This window comes from Melanerpes formicivorus, unplaced genomic scaffold (genome assembly GCF_026170545.1).
Source record: "Melanerpes formicivorus ecotype bairdi unplaced genomic scaffold, bMelFor1.0.p_v2 SCAF_23, whole genome shotgun sequence".
Lineage (NCBI taxonomy): Eukaryota > Metazoa > Chordata > Aves > Piciformes > Picidae > Melanerpes > Melanerpes formicivorus.
In genome coordinates this window covers 12,074,249-12,088,743 of record NW_027142375.1, presented here as the reverse complement: position 1 = coordinate 12,088,743, position 14,495 = coordinate 12,074,249, and the positions used below count along the sequence as shown (strand labels likewise).

The 14,495-nt window shown below is 42.3% G+C and overlaps 1 protein-coding gene across 2 annotated transcripts in view; it reads left to right on the top strand.

Annotated features, from left to right (window-relative positions):
* The window catches only part of SCIN (scinderin), a 74,916-nt gene that overhangs the window by 29,613 nt on the left and 30,808 nt on the right, over window positions 1–14,495 (top strand). For both annotated transcript variants that reach the window (XM_068152518.1, XM_068152517.1), the window contains one exon: window positions 11,317–11,466. In XM_068152518.1, the coding sequence (XP_068008619.1) occupies window positions 11,317–11,466 (150 nt within the window). The remainder of the gene's footprint in view (window positions 1–11,316; window positions 11,467–14,495) is intronic.

The window sequence follows — 14,495 nt, the reverse complement described above, 5'->3', positions numbered from 1 at the left end:
TCAGTTTTCCCATTAAGCTTAACTACTGCAGTATTGTAAACCCATGGTTTGAGCAAAAAAGGAAAATTAAGAGGGGTAATAATGATCAAGAAAAGTCATTATTGGTCACTAAGGTTCCCCTCCTGGTGGTAATGCCTCAAGTAGAAAGCTCTTGTGTGCATTTCCAGCTAGCTTCATGTATTTGCTCTTCAGGTTCTGATGGTAACTATATCTAGATACTAAGCCACATTTGCAACATTTCAAATATTCTGCATAGGTCTTATGTTGCTTCTTTTGAAGTATCCAGGCAGAAGCAGAAAATAGCTGCAGGAGGCAGAACAAGCAGTGTCTTTGATAGGAGGGAAGTCATTAGCCGTGGTTAATGAGCCGAGACCTTTCAGTTCCCTCTTCTGCAAGACCATGACTTAATCATTGTGATCACCACATTGATGTTCCAGTGGAATGAGTGATCCAGGAGGGTGTCTGGGGTGCCAGACCCTCATTTTTGTTTACTTTCTACAAGGGATTTCCATGCCACTTGTAAGATGAACCTGAGAATTCAGGGAGCCTTTGGGGCAGGGCAGGTGAGACAAGTGCTTTGTATAGGCCTGGAGTAAAATGAGCTTTACCTCACAAGGTGCTGCTTTGGGGCATCCTGTCCTGGCATAGCTGTGCTTAAGCCCTCCTGGAAGCCATGGTTTCACACACTTCCCACCCTTTTGTTTTGGCTGGAGGGTGATGAGGTCTTCCTGGTGTCTGACCCAAGATGCACGAGGACAGGTTTGGCAGTTCTTGGTGGCCATAAACTGTCTGGTGGTCTTCTGTTCTGTTCCCTTTACCTACAGATGCATCACCCTATCCTGCAGACATCTCCCCCAAGCCACATCCTTCTTTCTTTCTCTATCACCAAGACAAATTCTCAAAACAGTGCATGAGAGGATGTGGAAAATAACCATGAAAGGGAAGGAAAAAGATTAATCATTGTGGCATTCTGTGAATAGCAGGCATACTGGTTTCCAGGCTATTTTAGTATTAGCCATATGTTAATATAGATTCATAGAGTGGTTTAGGTTGGAAGGAACCTCAAAGGTCATCTAGGTCCAGCCCTCCTGCCATGAGCAGGGACACTTTCCACTAGACTAGGTTGCTTAATGCCTCATCCAGCCTGGCCTTTTGAACACGTTCAGGGAGGTTGCATCTACAAGCTTCCTGGGCAACCTACTCCAGTGTGTCACCACCCTCACTGGAAAGAGTTTCTTCTTAATATCCAGTCTAAACCTGTCTTAAGCGTCAATCCATTCCCTCTCATTGTATCACAACAAGTCCTTGTAAAAAGTCCCTTCACCTGCTTACTTGTAGGTTTCCTTCAGGTACTGGAATGCTGCTCGAAGGTCTCTTCATAGCCGCCTTTTCTCCAGGCTGAACAGCCCCAACTCTTAGCCTGTCCCCACAGGGGAAGTTCTTCAACCCTCTGACTATCTTTGTGGCCCTCCTGTGAACCCACTCTAGCAGCTCCATGTCCTTCTTATGCTGTGGGCACCAGAACTGGATGCAGTGCTCCAGATGGAGTCTCATGAGAGCAGAGCAGAGTGGCAGAATCACCTTTCTTTTGATGCAGCCCAGGATATGGTTATATATGTAGCTTGTATATATGTATTTCCAAGACAATGTGCTGAAGCCTTTCATCTCTCTTGTCTGTTTTCTGAGTGGTTGGCTTAAAGTGGAACGGAAACTTACCAGTGTTGTGAAGCTCAACCTATGTACACTGGTGTACAGTGGTGAGATACAGAATGTGAATGTTGTGATTTGCTCATAATTTGTTATCAAAACATGGAGCAGAAGTAATGGGGAGTGGCAATGCAATAAAAGAACATGAAGTGGTCAGCTGGTTTTATTGTAAGCTGCTCATTTCAGTTTGGGAAGCTATGCTGTATGGAGCCCATCTAAAGTTGTATCCTTAGTGAGCAGCAAAAATACTCTCTACACATTTGTTCAGATAGAGCTTTGTAAAAATGTAAGACACTATTCCCTTTGGCTGACTTGCCTCTTCATAGGAGGCAGCAGCAGTGCTACCTGCAAAGTGACTGCAGAGGGCTGTGTACCACAGCTTGGAAGGAATTAGGTGACCCTTGTTAAAATAAGGGGAGAGGGAGATGTGTGGTAAATGCCAAACAGTTCTGAGCTTGGGCCTGAATAAGGCTTGAGAGTTTTGTCATTTCCATCAAAGCTCTGCTACTGAAATTCTACCCTTCTACCCAAGGGAAGAATGCAGATGGTGAGGTGATAACTATCTCAAGCTAAATGAAGACTGAAGGTAGACTGCAGTCAGTTGTCCATACTTCCCATTCCTATAGTGGTGCTTCTAAACTGATTTATAAACAGCCAAGTGGCTGGTGGCTTGACATTTAAGAGCCTGCTGTGCGCTTAAATACAATTTCTTGTGCCATTCAGCAATGTCTGTGCTTCTCAAGGGCTCCATGAATCACAAGTGCAAATTATGATGTTAGAACTCAAAAGTATGGGAATGAATAAAGCTGCTGTGATCATGTATCTGTCAGTATGCTCCTACTTGAGCTCCTAGCTTGCCAAAAGGAAAAAGATTTCTGTCTTGCACTGAAACACTAGAAGATAACACATCAAGCAAAACAGGTGTCTTTTATGACAGCTGCCTTTCATATAAACTGTTAATTTGCTGTAAATTAAATTATGTTTACTGTTAAAAAGCAGAAGTTAATTTTCTTTTTGTAAAAGACCAAGAGATACTTGCTTTATGACTGTGGGGTATGATTCAGCATCACACTGCAGCCCTAGGCACCACGGTAGTTTTTCTCACTTCTGTAATCTCCCTGCTTTCTTGCCTGCACTATCTTGTCTAGGTGGCTTTCCTTCTGAGAAACCAGTTCACAAGCAGCATATTAATCACTTTGTTAAAGTCACTGTTTGGGTATAAACAGCACTGGAAGAGCAGCTAATTGCATATTGTTCATCACTCTAAGCTTCTCTTTCTAGCTGCTATCCCTGGCACTAAAAACTGACTAGTGTTGTCCTTTTTCCATGCTCTTCATTCACATGTTTCTCCTATAGCTAAGCTCTTCCAGTTTCCCCCAGCTGAGAATTAAATTATCACTCATGCTGTAGCAGGAAGTTGCTAAACAAGTAGTAGAGCTTGAAGAACTGAGCTGCTTTTGTTCTTTATTAACTTAATGGACTTACTTAATAGCTTCAAACCGTGGGTATATGTATGTACAGTGTATCTTAGTAAGCCATCATCTCAGTTTCCTATAAGTCTATAAACCAACTATTTTTACAGCTGCAGAACTGCAAACTCTGGCATTCTGGAGTCATCAGCTTGCAGGGGGGGAGGGAGGAAGCTAAGTTTGTTTTTTGTTGTGTTGGGTTTTTTTCTTTGTGTGTGTGCAGTGTTGTTTGTTTTGTTGTTGTTGTTTGGGGGGGGGTGTTATTGTCTTTTGTTTGCTTGTGTTGGTATTTTTATTGTTTGGGGGTAGGTCTGTTTTAATTCCCTCTCAGTGGCTGAAATAGAGACCATTGTGAAAGCTTCAGGTGGATAGGACATAGATGTATGCACAAGGATTCAGTTAGTTTTCCTTCATGGTGTAGGAAATCCAGATGTTTTGCTGCTTCAGCTGCTGCTGTTTAGAATGAATATCCTCCTGGTACTCAACCTTTAATACACTCTGGTATAGCAATAGCTATTCCTAAAATACACCAGCAAAACAGGAGTGAGAGGGGAAAATGAATGCAGTAAGCGTGTGACTGTGGTACATCTGACTTATTTTTGTTCCACTTGAATCAAGTGGAAGACATCAAGACTGGTTACAAAGACACCATTGTAATGACACCAGGACCAGGCTCAGCAGCATTCTGGCTGAAGGAACTCAGAGTTTGTTTTGGATTATCAAAACTCCACAGCTTTCAATGGTTCACTGTATTGCAGTTTCAACAAGTGTAAAAGGCAGATTTGATGAATATATGAAATTACTTATTTTTTATCTTCCCTGCCTCTATGAAAAATTCAACAGTCAAGACAGGAAAAAACACTGAATAATTTAAGCAGAAAAATATTTCCAGAAGCCATGGTTCCATCCAAATGTTGTTCTTGACATATATGTCAGTTCCTAAAAAAAAACCCCTCTGAATATCAGTGAAGTGACAAAATGTGCTGTAGTCTAATCACTTTTCAGTTTCATTGCTGAGTTACCATTCCCACCTTCTGAACTTTTTTTCTTGCTTTAGCACTCTTTTTAAAAACAAACACCCCACCCCACCCTCAAACTTACCAAAACCCAAAGACTCCACACTCTTGCTTTAGGGCTTATTGTTTTATGTCCCAAAACTTGATGCTTCAATTACCAAACACCAACCTAATGCCTTTTTGTTTTACAAATACTGTTGTGGAGAACTGAAGCCATGGAAGCTTTTCTCTTGTTTGCAGTTAGTATAAAACCTCTTTTTTCCACATCTGTTTGTATTTTGTATTGGTATTTTTTCTTTATTTTAAGAGGCTGGACTTCAACAAGGAACAGTTTTAGGCAAAAATGAACTTCTGCCTTATCAGAACAGCTCTTTATTAAAGGTCATGAAGAGAAAGGAGTCTCAGCTGAGTGCATGCCAATTATTTTGATAGCAGCCTGATAAGCTATGTATAAAAGCTTTGTCAGTATTCATGCCTGTTCAATCTGCCCCTAGCTTTGCTATTTCCGCCCCCCCCCCCCCCCAACTTCCCAAGTACAAAAGATACCAAGTTACCAAGAAGTGGTATCCTTAGGTTGCTCATGTGAGCATTTAGAATGCAGGCTTCTTTAGGCACTCCTGAAGCACACCTCCTCTCCTCCTGACCCACCTTTCTGCACTGACCTCATGAGCCTTTCTTCTACCTACCCACTGAAAGGCCACTCATTGGCTGTCTGTGATGTGGTTGTTTGCCCAGGCTGTGATCTGCTTCTGGGTAATAACCAGGTAGCAGCTAAACCTAAAACAGTAAATACGGAGGTAATAACTTTACAAGCCTTCCCTTGCTTTTTAGCCCTTCTGTATGAGTTGGGGGGTTAAGGAGAACACAATAGTGTTTCACATGAGTGAGCAGATTAATGTGAAGGGGTTTTGGTGTTGTGTGTGTTTTAGTTTGGGGGTGTTTTTTAATGTGCTAAACCCCTCTGCTTCATAACCATGCCTCTCTACCCAGTGTTGTGGTTTAGAGGAATGGAAGACAGATCCTGACTGACATACATTAGTTACATCATGTTGACCTGACAGGATCCACATTATAGATTTAGCTGATTCTCAATTAAGAGTGGTAACTATTTAATTTTTTTTAATTGAGGTGCAATTACATTCTAGGAGCATGTTCTGATGTAGATGTGGGCAAAGGTGGACAGGTTTAGGGTGCCTCAGGGCCTGCCATCACAGAACAGAGGTACACCAGCTTGTGGTATTTGGCTTAAAGTCTTTCATTAGTGAAAGCTTAAATTTTCATTTTAATATTTTAAGATGAGTGAGATTTTAATCTCTTAAACATTTCAGTTTTATTAGAAAATAACAGTGAAGTTTCACAACAAATATGCTTCAAATAAGAGGAGTCTGGAAACCTTTTAAATGTTTATCCAGTGCAAATCAGCAATTACAGCATGTGCCTGGAAATTACCAGGTATTGCAGCAAAGAGATGGATTTAAAACACTTGTATGTTCTGGACATGTTTGAAACTAGGACAAAACTGTGGGTTCTTCAGATTTAAACTTGGCTTTTGCTTTCATTGTCCTGGCTAAGAGTCACAGAAAAGACACCAGGATGCAGAATGTGTTTTTATTTGTCTCTGAACTGAGCAGGCTGCCAGTTGAACACAGAGGTGGCTATGAGTAAGAGAGGAAAAGTTGGTTTTATGTCACTTCTGAAATAAACAGGGGGTTTTGTTTGCTTTTCCTTCTCTTGCTCTACATGTACTTTCACAATCTCCCTCCATACAGGGAAAAGTGCCAAGATGCTCTTACTCAGAGTTACAAAAGCCATGCATAATCATCCTGCACACACTTCTGTACACAAGCTAAATGTTGGGTCATTTTTCATGTGCTGTAGTCATCTCATGTGACTTACCCGAGGTCACTCGTCAGGCCAGAAGCCATCAAGCATAAAAGCAGTGGAACCTGCTATGCTATAACTAGGAGACTAGGCTGTGTCCCAGAACGTGCAGATGAGGGGAGACCTTGCTGTGATCATAGAGCACATAGAACAGACCTGTTTTGCCTTCCTGATCCCTCAGGAGTTTGGGGGTGCTCATTGTGATTATTTTTGACAGCAGCTGAGCATAGTATCATAGTATCATTCAGGATTGGAAGGGACCACAAGGATCATCTAGTTCCAACCCATGAGAAAAGGTTAATTGTCCCACTGTATTCCAACAGGTATACTGACATCAACAGCTATTAAAATCAGGTAGCAGAATGGCTCTCTCCCATAGCATCTCTCTCACACTCTGTTAAAAAGATTTTTAAAAAAGAACAACCAAGCAAACAAAAAACCCCAAACCAACAGCCAAAAAATCTAACCCCCTACATAAATAATATCAGTACAAACTTCTGAAAATAAACTGGGTTTGGCATAGGAATTACTAATGAATGGAGTTTTTTGGTTTGGTTTTCTTTGGTGGTGTGTTGTTTTTTTTCTGAGAGGAGTGAACACTTGAAGTCTGTTTTCTATTTAATGGGGAAAAAAAAATGTCAGCCTGCCAATTCAAAATGAAGCTAGCAAAACAAGCCTAAAAATAGTGAAGGTGTAGCACAGCTAAGAAATTGTGAAAGCCCTGAGTGAGCTAAAGCTAAAAACCATATTATGGCCCTGGTTGAGCACTATATATATCTATGTCTAAAAATAAACACATTAATAACAAGGTACATGCCAAAAGCTCAGTGGTCTGCTGGATGTGGTTAGATAACTAGCTGACTATGTCAGGTAAATGCAGTTTTAAATGTTAGCTTTGTCAAGAAGAGGCTTTCATTTTTAAAAATCTCTTTTCTTGCTTTAAATTGTTAAAAGACTCCCAATCTACCTAAAGAGTGAGATGGGTAAGTTGTATCAGGAAGGTGAACTTGTAGATGTCTAGCTGAACTTCTACCATGAGGCCTCAAAATCAGACAACAAACAGAGAAGAGGTTTTTACTTCAGAAGAGAACATTAGAATAGAATAGAATAGACCAGGTTGGAAGAGACCTTCAAGATCATTGTGTCCAACCTATCACCCAACACCACCTAATCAACTAAACCATGCAACCAAGCACCCTGTCAAGTCTCCTCCTGAACACCTCCAGTGATGGTGACTCCACCACCTCCCCGGGCAGCTCATTCCAATGGGCAATCACTCTCTCTGTGTAAAACTTCCTCCTGACCTCCATCCTGAACCTCCCCTGGTGCAGCCTGAGACTGTGTCCTCTTGTTCTGGTGCTGGCTTCCTGGGAGAAGAGACCAACCTCTGCCTGTCTACAACCCCCCTTCAGGTAGTTGTAGACAGCAATAAGGTCACCCCTGAGTCTCCTCCAGGCTAAGCAGCCCCAGCGCCCTCAGCCTCTCCTCACAGGGCTTGTGTTCCAAGCCCCTCACCAACTTTGTTGCCCTTCTCTGGACTTGTTCCAGCAAGTCAACATCCTTCCTAAACTGAGGGGCCCAGAACTGGACACAGTACTCGAGGTGTGGCCTAACCAGTGCAGTGTACAGGGGCAGAATGACCTCCCTGCTCCTGCTGGCCACACTGTTCTTGATGCAGGCCAGGATGCCATTGGCCCACCTGGCCACCTGGGCACACTGCAGCTTTTAAAAATCAGTTCTTCCTTTTTAATATGTATGGAAGCTGGAGCTTATAGGAATAGTATGGCTCATCCATGTGAACTCCAGATCAAAGATGTTTTCAGGCACTGATTGTTGATTCAAGGTTTGGTTTTGTTTTTTTTTAACATGGCAGGAGCAAACCTTACCACACAAGATCTTTCAAGGTTACAGCTGACAGCATTTCATATTTATTTACTTCAAAGGACAAAGATATTTAGGCCGCGTTATTTTGCGTGACTATTTCTGTAGCTGAAGAATGTGGGCTCCATAAAGAAAATAATGAAGTCTGCAAATTAAAACCAAACCAAAACAAGCAAATTCTGAAATCCATTACTGGGTTTCTTGTTCTTCAGGCTGCTTGGAAGCCTAGAGCTGGTGGATTGAAGGAGAGCTCAGTTTAGTCACTGAGAATGTGGGATAGCCAGGGTACACTGCTCAGTGGGACCTTTGGGAGATGCTAAGAAAAGAGAGTGTGAATTTATTGTCTGAGACGTAAAGGTCTTTGTAAATTGCAGTGTCATTTTAAGTCTCACAGTATTCTTTGTGGTCAGTACAGTAAATACTATTCATTTTGTAGATGAGAATAGTTGTTTGAGGTTCCATGGCCAGCTACCAAAAGACCCAGAGAAGGCTAACACATAGAGCTGGCACTGAACTTTTAACCGTTCCAGACAAGTAGTCTCCATGAATTACATCATACATGGTGAGATAAGGCAATAGCTGCCTAACCCCTTCAACTAATTCTCTGTATTTATCTTCTTCCTCTTCCTTATTGCTTCTACAGGCTATGGGAAATAAAGAATTCCTATTGCTGCTATATCTCTAGTGACTTCTGCTTTCTCCCAAAATTTTAAGTAAGGTCAATTATTAGGAGGCAGGCCAAGAGAATGAGTAATTTCAAATGCTGAGATTCTCAGAAACTAAAGTGGTCTGTGATTTGAAGTAGTCTCCCAAACTTTGGGAGAAGATGGCTGAAGCAGTGCATTCCTACAATAACTATATTTCTTAGAAAATCCACTCAGATTTAAGCTTTTGACTTTATGCACACTCAAGGCAGTCTTTCTTTAATTCTTTAGCCATTTCTGTTTCCTCTAGTATGCATGGGTGTTTTCCTGAGGAAATATCAAAAGTCACATCTAAGATAAGCTTCAGACCTGAAGCCAAGTATGTGTCCAGATTCTGGATGCTTGGTAAGCCAACAGTATTTAAACCAGAACAGCAGACTTCCCACCCACCATGTCTGAAGCCTCCAGTCAAGCTGGTAAAGGCAAGCTGAAAACCTCACAGCTTTCATTCCAGTTCTGGGAATCTGTGTGATCCTGATATAAAATTAAAACTTTGCTTTGAAGGATGCTTCCAAAGGGAAGGGAACTTAGCTGTGTGATCACTGGATCTGGTTTTGGGTGGGGGTTTTGTGTGTGTATTGAAGCAGATGAAAAGTAAATATCAGAAGTCACTACCCGTGTTTGCATGCATCAGTGTTAGCTGTCTTCTAAAAGTGTGCATTTGCTAGTGCTGAGAAGCTGTACTGCATGTGTAAAAGATATATAGACATGGCACGTCAGGACATGCACAGTGGGTGTGGTGGTGGTGGATTGGTGGTTGGACTTGATGATCTTGAAGGTCTTTTCAAGCCAAAAATGATCCTACGATTCTCTCGCATGTCTCAAGCCACCATTTCAAGTACTAGTAAATAAAGATAGTGGCCACCAGAAATAGCATACAGTTTTTGTTGGGTTGTGTTTTTTTTTGTGTGTTTGTTTGTTTGTTAGTTAGTTTGTGGTTTTGTTTTTTTGTTTTGTTTTTTTTTAATGAAGCAGGTTTTCATCCAAAATCTTGGTTTATACATCTGTATGCATGTCATAAAGCTAAAACCGCTCAGTGAGAGCTGATTAAATCCTTATTATTTGCATTGTAGATGAACACAAACCAGTTCAGCATTTTTTAAAGTTAAAAATGACTGTGTATCCTTATTGCTGTACCATTTGGGCTATTTGGTAGAATTGTGAAGAATAATCACACTTCTTTCTTCCAGAAAGGAGGGGGGAAAGAAAGCACTCAGCCAAGCTAATTAATTTCTTTTGACTAGCTCCTTCCCACTCAGCCTCTAGCACTCTGCAGCTTATGTTGTGCCTCCTCTTGGCTATTTCCATCAAGACTGAAATCTAAAATCTCTATTCTGAAATGTGTTGCATTTGGGGGGAATAATGGGACTTGCCAGAAGTGGAGGTCCTTGGCCTGTGATGTGACTGGATTAGGTTACCTGTCTTAAGATGATTCTGGTGGTGCTCCCTCCTGAGCGGTGCCTTGGGAACGTGCTCCGTTTTGGTTGAGTTGTGCTTTCCCTGTCATGTGCAGGGCACAGCCATTCACTACCTATACAGCCAGATGAGAGGAAGCCCTGCTGCTTCAGTGTCTGAAGAGCTTCTTGTAAAGGTGGCAATCATGACAGGGTGGATTGCCCCTGTGACAGCAGTGTACTCCTAGCTGATTCTTTTCCTGAATACAAGTACTTTTTACAGATGTGTTGGCTGTCTTTATTTGCTGAGGAAGGAAGGGGACCAGTTATATGTCAGTTTTCTGCTGGAGAGGAACTTGGTGATTTAACCAAACGCAAAACCTGTATTTGTGATCTGTGAATCTTTGGAAATAATGTATAAAGATGTTTGTGATAGCACCATTTGGGAGGGCCTGCATTAATCTGAGGGTAATAAAATTTTATGACCAATAGATCTGCTGAAGAACCTTCCAGTGAGGGAGACTTTCTGTTGAAAACATGTCCTCTGTTTGTGGTTTGATGCAGCAGAGTGTGATAAATATTCTACAGAAAAAATAGTCACCAAAATAAAAACTGGATTGGAAGATCTATGAGGGCAGTGGAGCACTAGTATGGGTTGCCCAGGGAAGTGATGGAGGCCCCATGGATACATTCAAGGTCAGGCTTGATGGGGCTCTGAGCAATCTAGTGTAGTTGGGGATATCCCTGTTTACTACAGAGGGGATTGGATTAGGTGACCTTTAAAGGTCTTTTCCAACCCAATGCATTCTGTGATTCTATTATCTAACTTTACTTTTGAGTACCACATGCAATCAAGATTTCCCTTGAGGTTTTGATATTACTTTGTTTCATGCTACAGATGAGCCCCAGCACTGCTGAAGCAGCACAGAAGAGGAACTGCCAGATATAAAATAAAAATAATGTGCAGAAATGCATTTAGGAACTTCAGGTTCTTTACATAGCTGAAGATATCTCTGTATGTGGGATAAAACTCAGACAAATCAAAACTAACCATTCTGAAATATCTTGCATATTACAAATATCTGAAGTGACTTAGTAAATGTCTTCTGGAAAGTATTTCTGAAAGATGTCATTTCACTGATATTCTGATGGCTTAGATCCAGCAAGATAATTGTATTAATAAAGCATTCATTTCAGAATTTTGCTCAGTGTTGTATCATGTTGCTAATGTGTGTGTGTGTCTGTGTGCTCTGAATCATTTTAGGAGATCTATCAGTGGTGTGGCTCATCATGCAACAAATACGAGCGGCTGAAGGCTACTCAGGTTGCCATTGGCATTCGGGACAACGAGCGGAATGGAAGGTCTAAATTAATTACTGTGGAAGAAGGGAGTGAACCAGACCAGCTCATAGAGGTACTGTAAATGTGCACCAGTTACAGACATAGCTGTGAATAAAGTGTTTTTACATTTCAGGAACTAAACAGAATTGGGCTCGAACCTTATCTTCTCCAGGGATTCCAGGAAGTCAGATTTAGGTTATGGGTAGGCCAGTTTGTACTTCTTTTCCCTCTTTATCCATAGATTCATGGAGTGGTTTAGGTTGGAGGGGACCTTAAAGATCATCTAGTTCCAGCCCTCTTGCCATGGGCAGGGACACTTTCCACTAGACCAGGTTGCTCAAGGCCTCATCCAACCTGGCCTTGAACACCTTCAGGGAGGGGACATCCACAACCTCCCTGGGCAACCTGCTCCAGCCTCACCACTCTCACTGCACAGAATTTCTTCCAGTCTAAATTTGACCTCCTCAAGTTTCAATCCATTCCCTCTCATCCTATCACTACAAACCCTTGTAAAAAGTCCCTTCCTGGCTTTTTTGTAGTTTTCCTGCAGGTACTGGAAGGCTGCTCTAAGGTCTCCCCATAGTCGCCTTTTCTGCATGCTGATCAGCCCCAACTGTTGTAGCCTGACCCTCCTCTGGACCTGTGGCAGCAGCTCCATGTCCCTCTTATGCTAGGTGCACCAGAACTGGACACAGTGCTCCAGATGGGGTTTCATGAGAGCAGAGTAGAGGGGCAGAATCACCTCTGTTGTTTTGCTGGTCACACTTCTGATACGGCCCAGGACATGGTTGCCTTCTGGGCTTCAAGCATTGCTGGCTCATGTTGAGGTTTTCATCAACTAACACCCCCAAGTCCCTTTCCTCAGGAGTGCTCTCCAGCCTCTCCTTGCCCAGCCCATGTTTGTGCTTGGGATTGCCACAACCCAAGCATAGGACCTCACACTTGCACTTATCCAAGCAGTGTTAAATTTAGTGGGCAGTAGAGGCTGAGTTAATCATCTGAGAATATTTTTTTCAATAAGTAAATGCTTGGGGTTTTTTAATTATCTGTAGGGTGACTGAATTAACAACAGAGCTGTCTATCTCCTGCTCTGTATGGGGAAGGAGCAGCGTCAAGGTGGAACAAACATGTAATTATCATGTCTAGGATGTCAACAAAAGTAGCAAAGTTCATGGAGATGCATGGGGCTGAGCATACTGCTCGTGCATCGCCACTTCCACTACGACTCTAGTTGAAGACCCTTCCTCATGTTTAGAAAGTTTAACAATTTATTCAAAAACAGAATTCAGTTTTCAGAACTGAGCTGCAAAGAAAGAAATATTTCCAATGTATGGAGTTTCCAGGTCTTGAAGAAAATACTGAGCACTGAGTCGTTGGAGAATATCTACTAATGTTGTCCTGTGGCATGTTTGCTAAATAAAGCATTTTCCAGTCACCTCCTAAAAGAGGGAAGAGAGAAGCAGGGTTATAAAGCAGTGCTTCAATAAAACTGGAAAAGTGCAACTCCAATACTGATTTGTACTTCAGGTTAACTTCAGGAAGTAATGCTAATGGTGCATGAAGGTATGCCACTATTTTTCACAGTGCTTACGTTTGGATTTGTCGCATGGAGTGTAGCTAATTATTGCCTAAGCAGCAAAACGTGCCAGCTGCTGAGCCATCAGCCCTTGGCCATGCTAGCTGTGGTAACACCTTGGGATGATCTGCCTATCTGCTTGCAAAACCTTTTTGTCTGTGAGTGTGAGCATTGATGAGGCTGTGCTTATAAGTAGGTCAAGTGGCACCCAGTGCACCCAAGAGTTTTGAAGGGGGAAAAAAAACTCAGCCCTCTGTCTGGCTTTTTAGTTCCTTGCACAGACTTTGCACACCAGCTCTGGCATGGAATGTGTTTCACACTTAACTTTTATGGAAAGATCACAAATTGACAATTAGAGACCAACCTCCTGCTCCTTATTTCAATCACGGTGTTGGGTTGCAGCCCGCTGCAGGCCGTGGCTGGGTAGCACCAAGGGAACCTCCTGGCATGGTTCCCTGGCAGCAGCCTCCTACTGCCAAACCCATCCTGGTATCACTTCTCGAGGTGCTGCATGTGGTTTGTGATAACTCCCACGTGAGCTGTGAGTACTGATCAGAACAGCTGCACTTTGCACCTCTTATCTCACTAAGGTCCAGACGCAGACGCAATATTGGACTTCTGTGCCACTGCAGCAAGGACATATGCCCCTGCCAGGTTGTGAGTGGCAGGGATGTGCTGGCCTTGCTCCTGTTGCTGCTGGCCGGATTTTTTCAGCTGCGTGCAACTGTTGTTTTGTAGCAACCTTGGCAGGAAGAGCAGGAAGAATGCCAAGGTTGCATTTTGATTCTGTAGTGTACTGTTACTGTATCAGGGAATAAATCTTTTTGTCACTTGTTGAGCAGTGTTGAGGAGTTTCTGCATTTCTTTTTAGATTGTGAATATGAGGGAGGAGAAATATGGGTGGTTTGATGCAAGTAGGTTCATGGCTTTTATCATCATTGCTGTAATGAGCCTGATTTGAGTGAGTTTGTCAGCAGCCAGGATTTACCTTCTAGCCTTCATCATGCTAGATGGCATTGCTTTTGGAAGTGCTGCTCACACAACAGGGTTTGCAGCTCAGCTGTGGCCCAGTCCAAGCTCTAAAATGTGCTTCTAATAAGCCAGGAGGGTAGTCAATCTCACAAACTATTACTCCATATTCCTACTCAAATTTTATTCAGTTCCTGGTGCTCTTTTTGATTTCTCCTTACTTCCACTAAGCTGTCTCTTAACTTTCTGCAGCATTTGCATATGCTGACTGCTCTGAAACTTGTGTTCATTTCTTCTCTGCATATCAGGAAGGACAGATTTTTGCCATCTCCCCTTTCAGACAGAAAGGTGGATTTCTTTCAGGGGAAAAGAATTGTGTACTTTAAATATTAGTTTTGTCATCCAGTAGGCCACTGAAATCAGAATGAGACTTCCAAAAACTATCTCCTCTGATAAATGTTAGGAATGATTCCCTCTGCTGCGAGCTGGAAATCTGCTCCGTTTCAGTTGCTGAATGTGCTTGTGCAGTGCTGCTAAAAATGTGTTCACCAGGCATA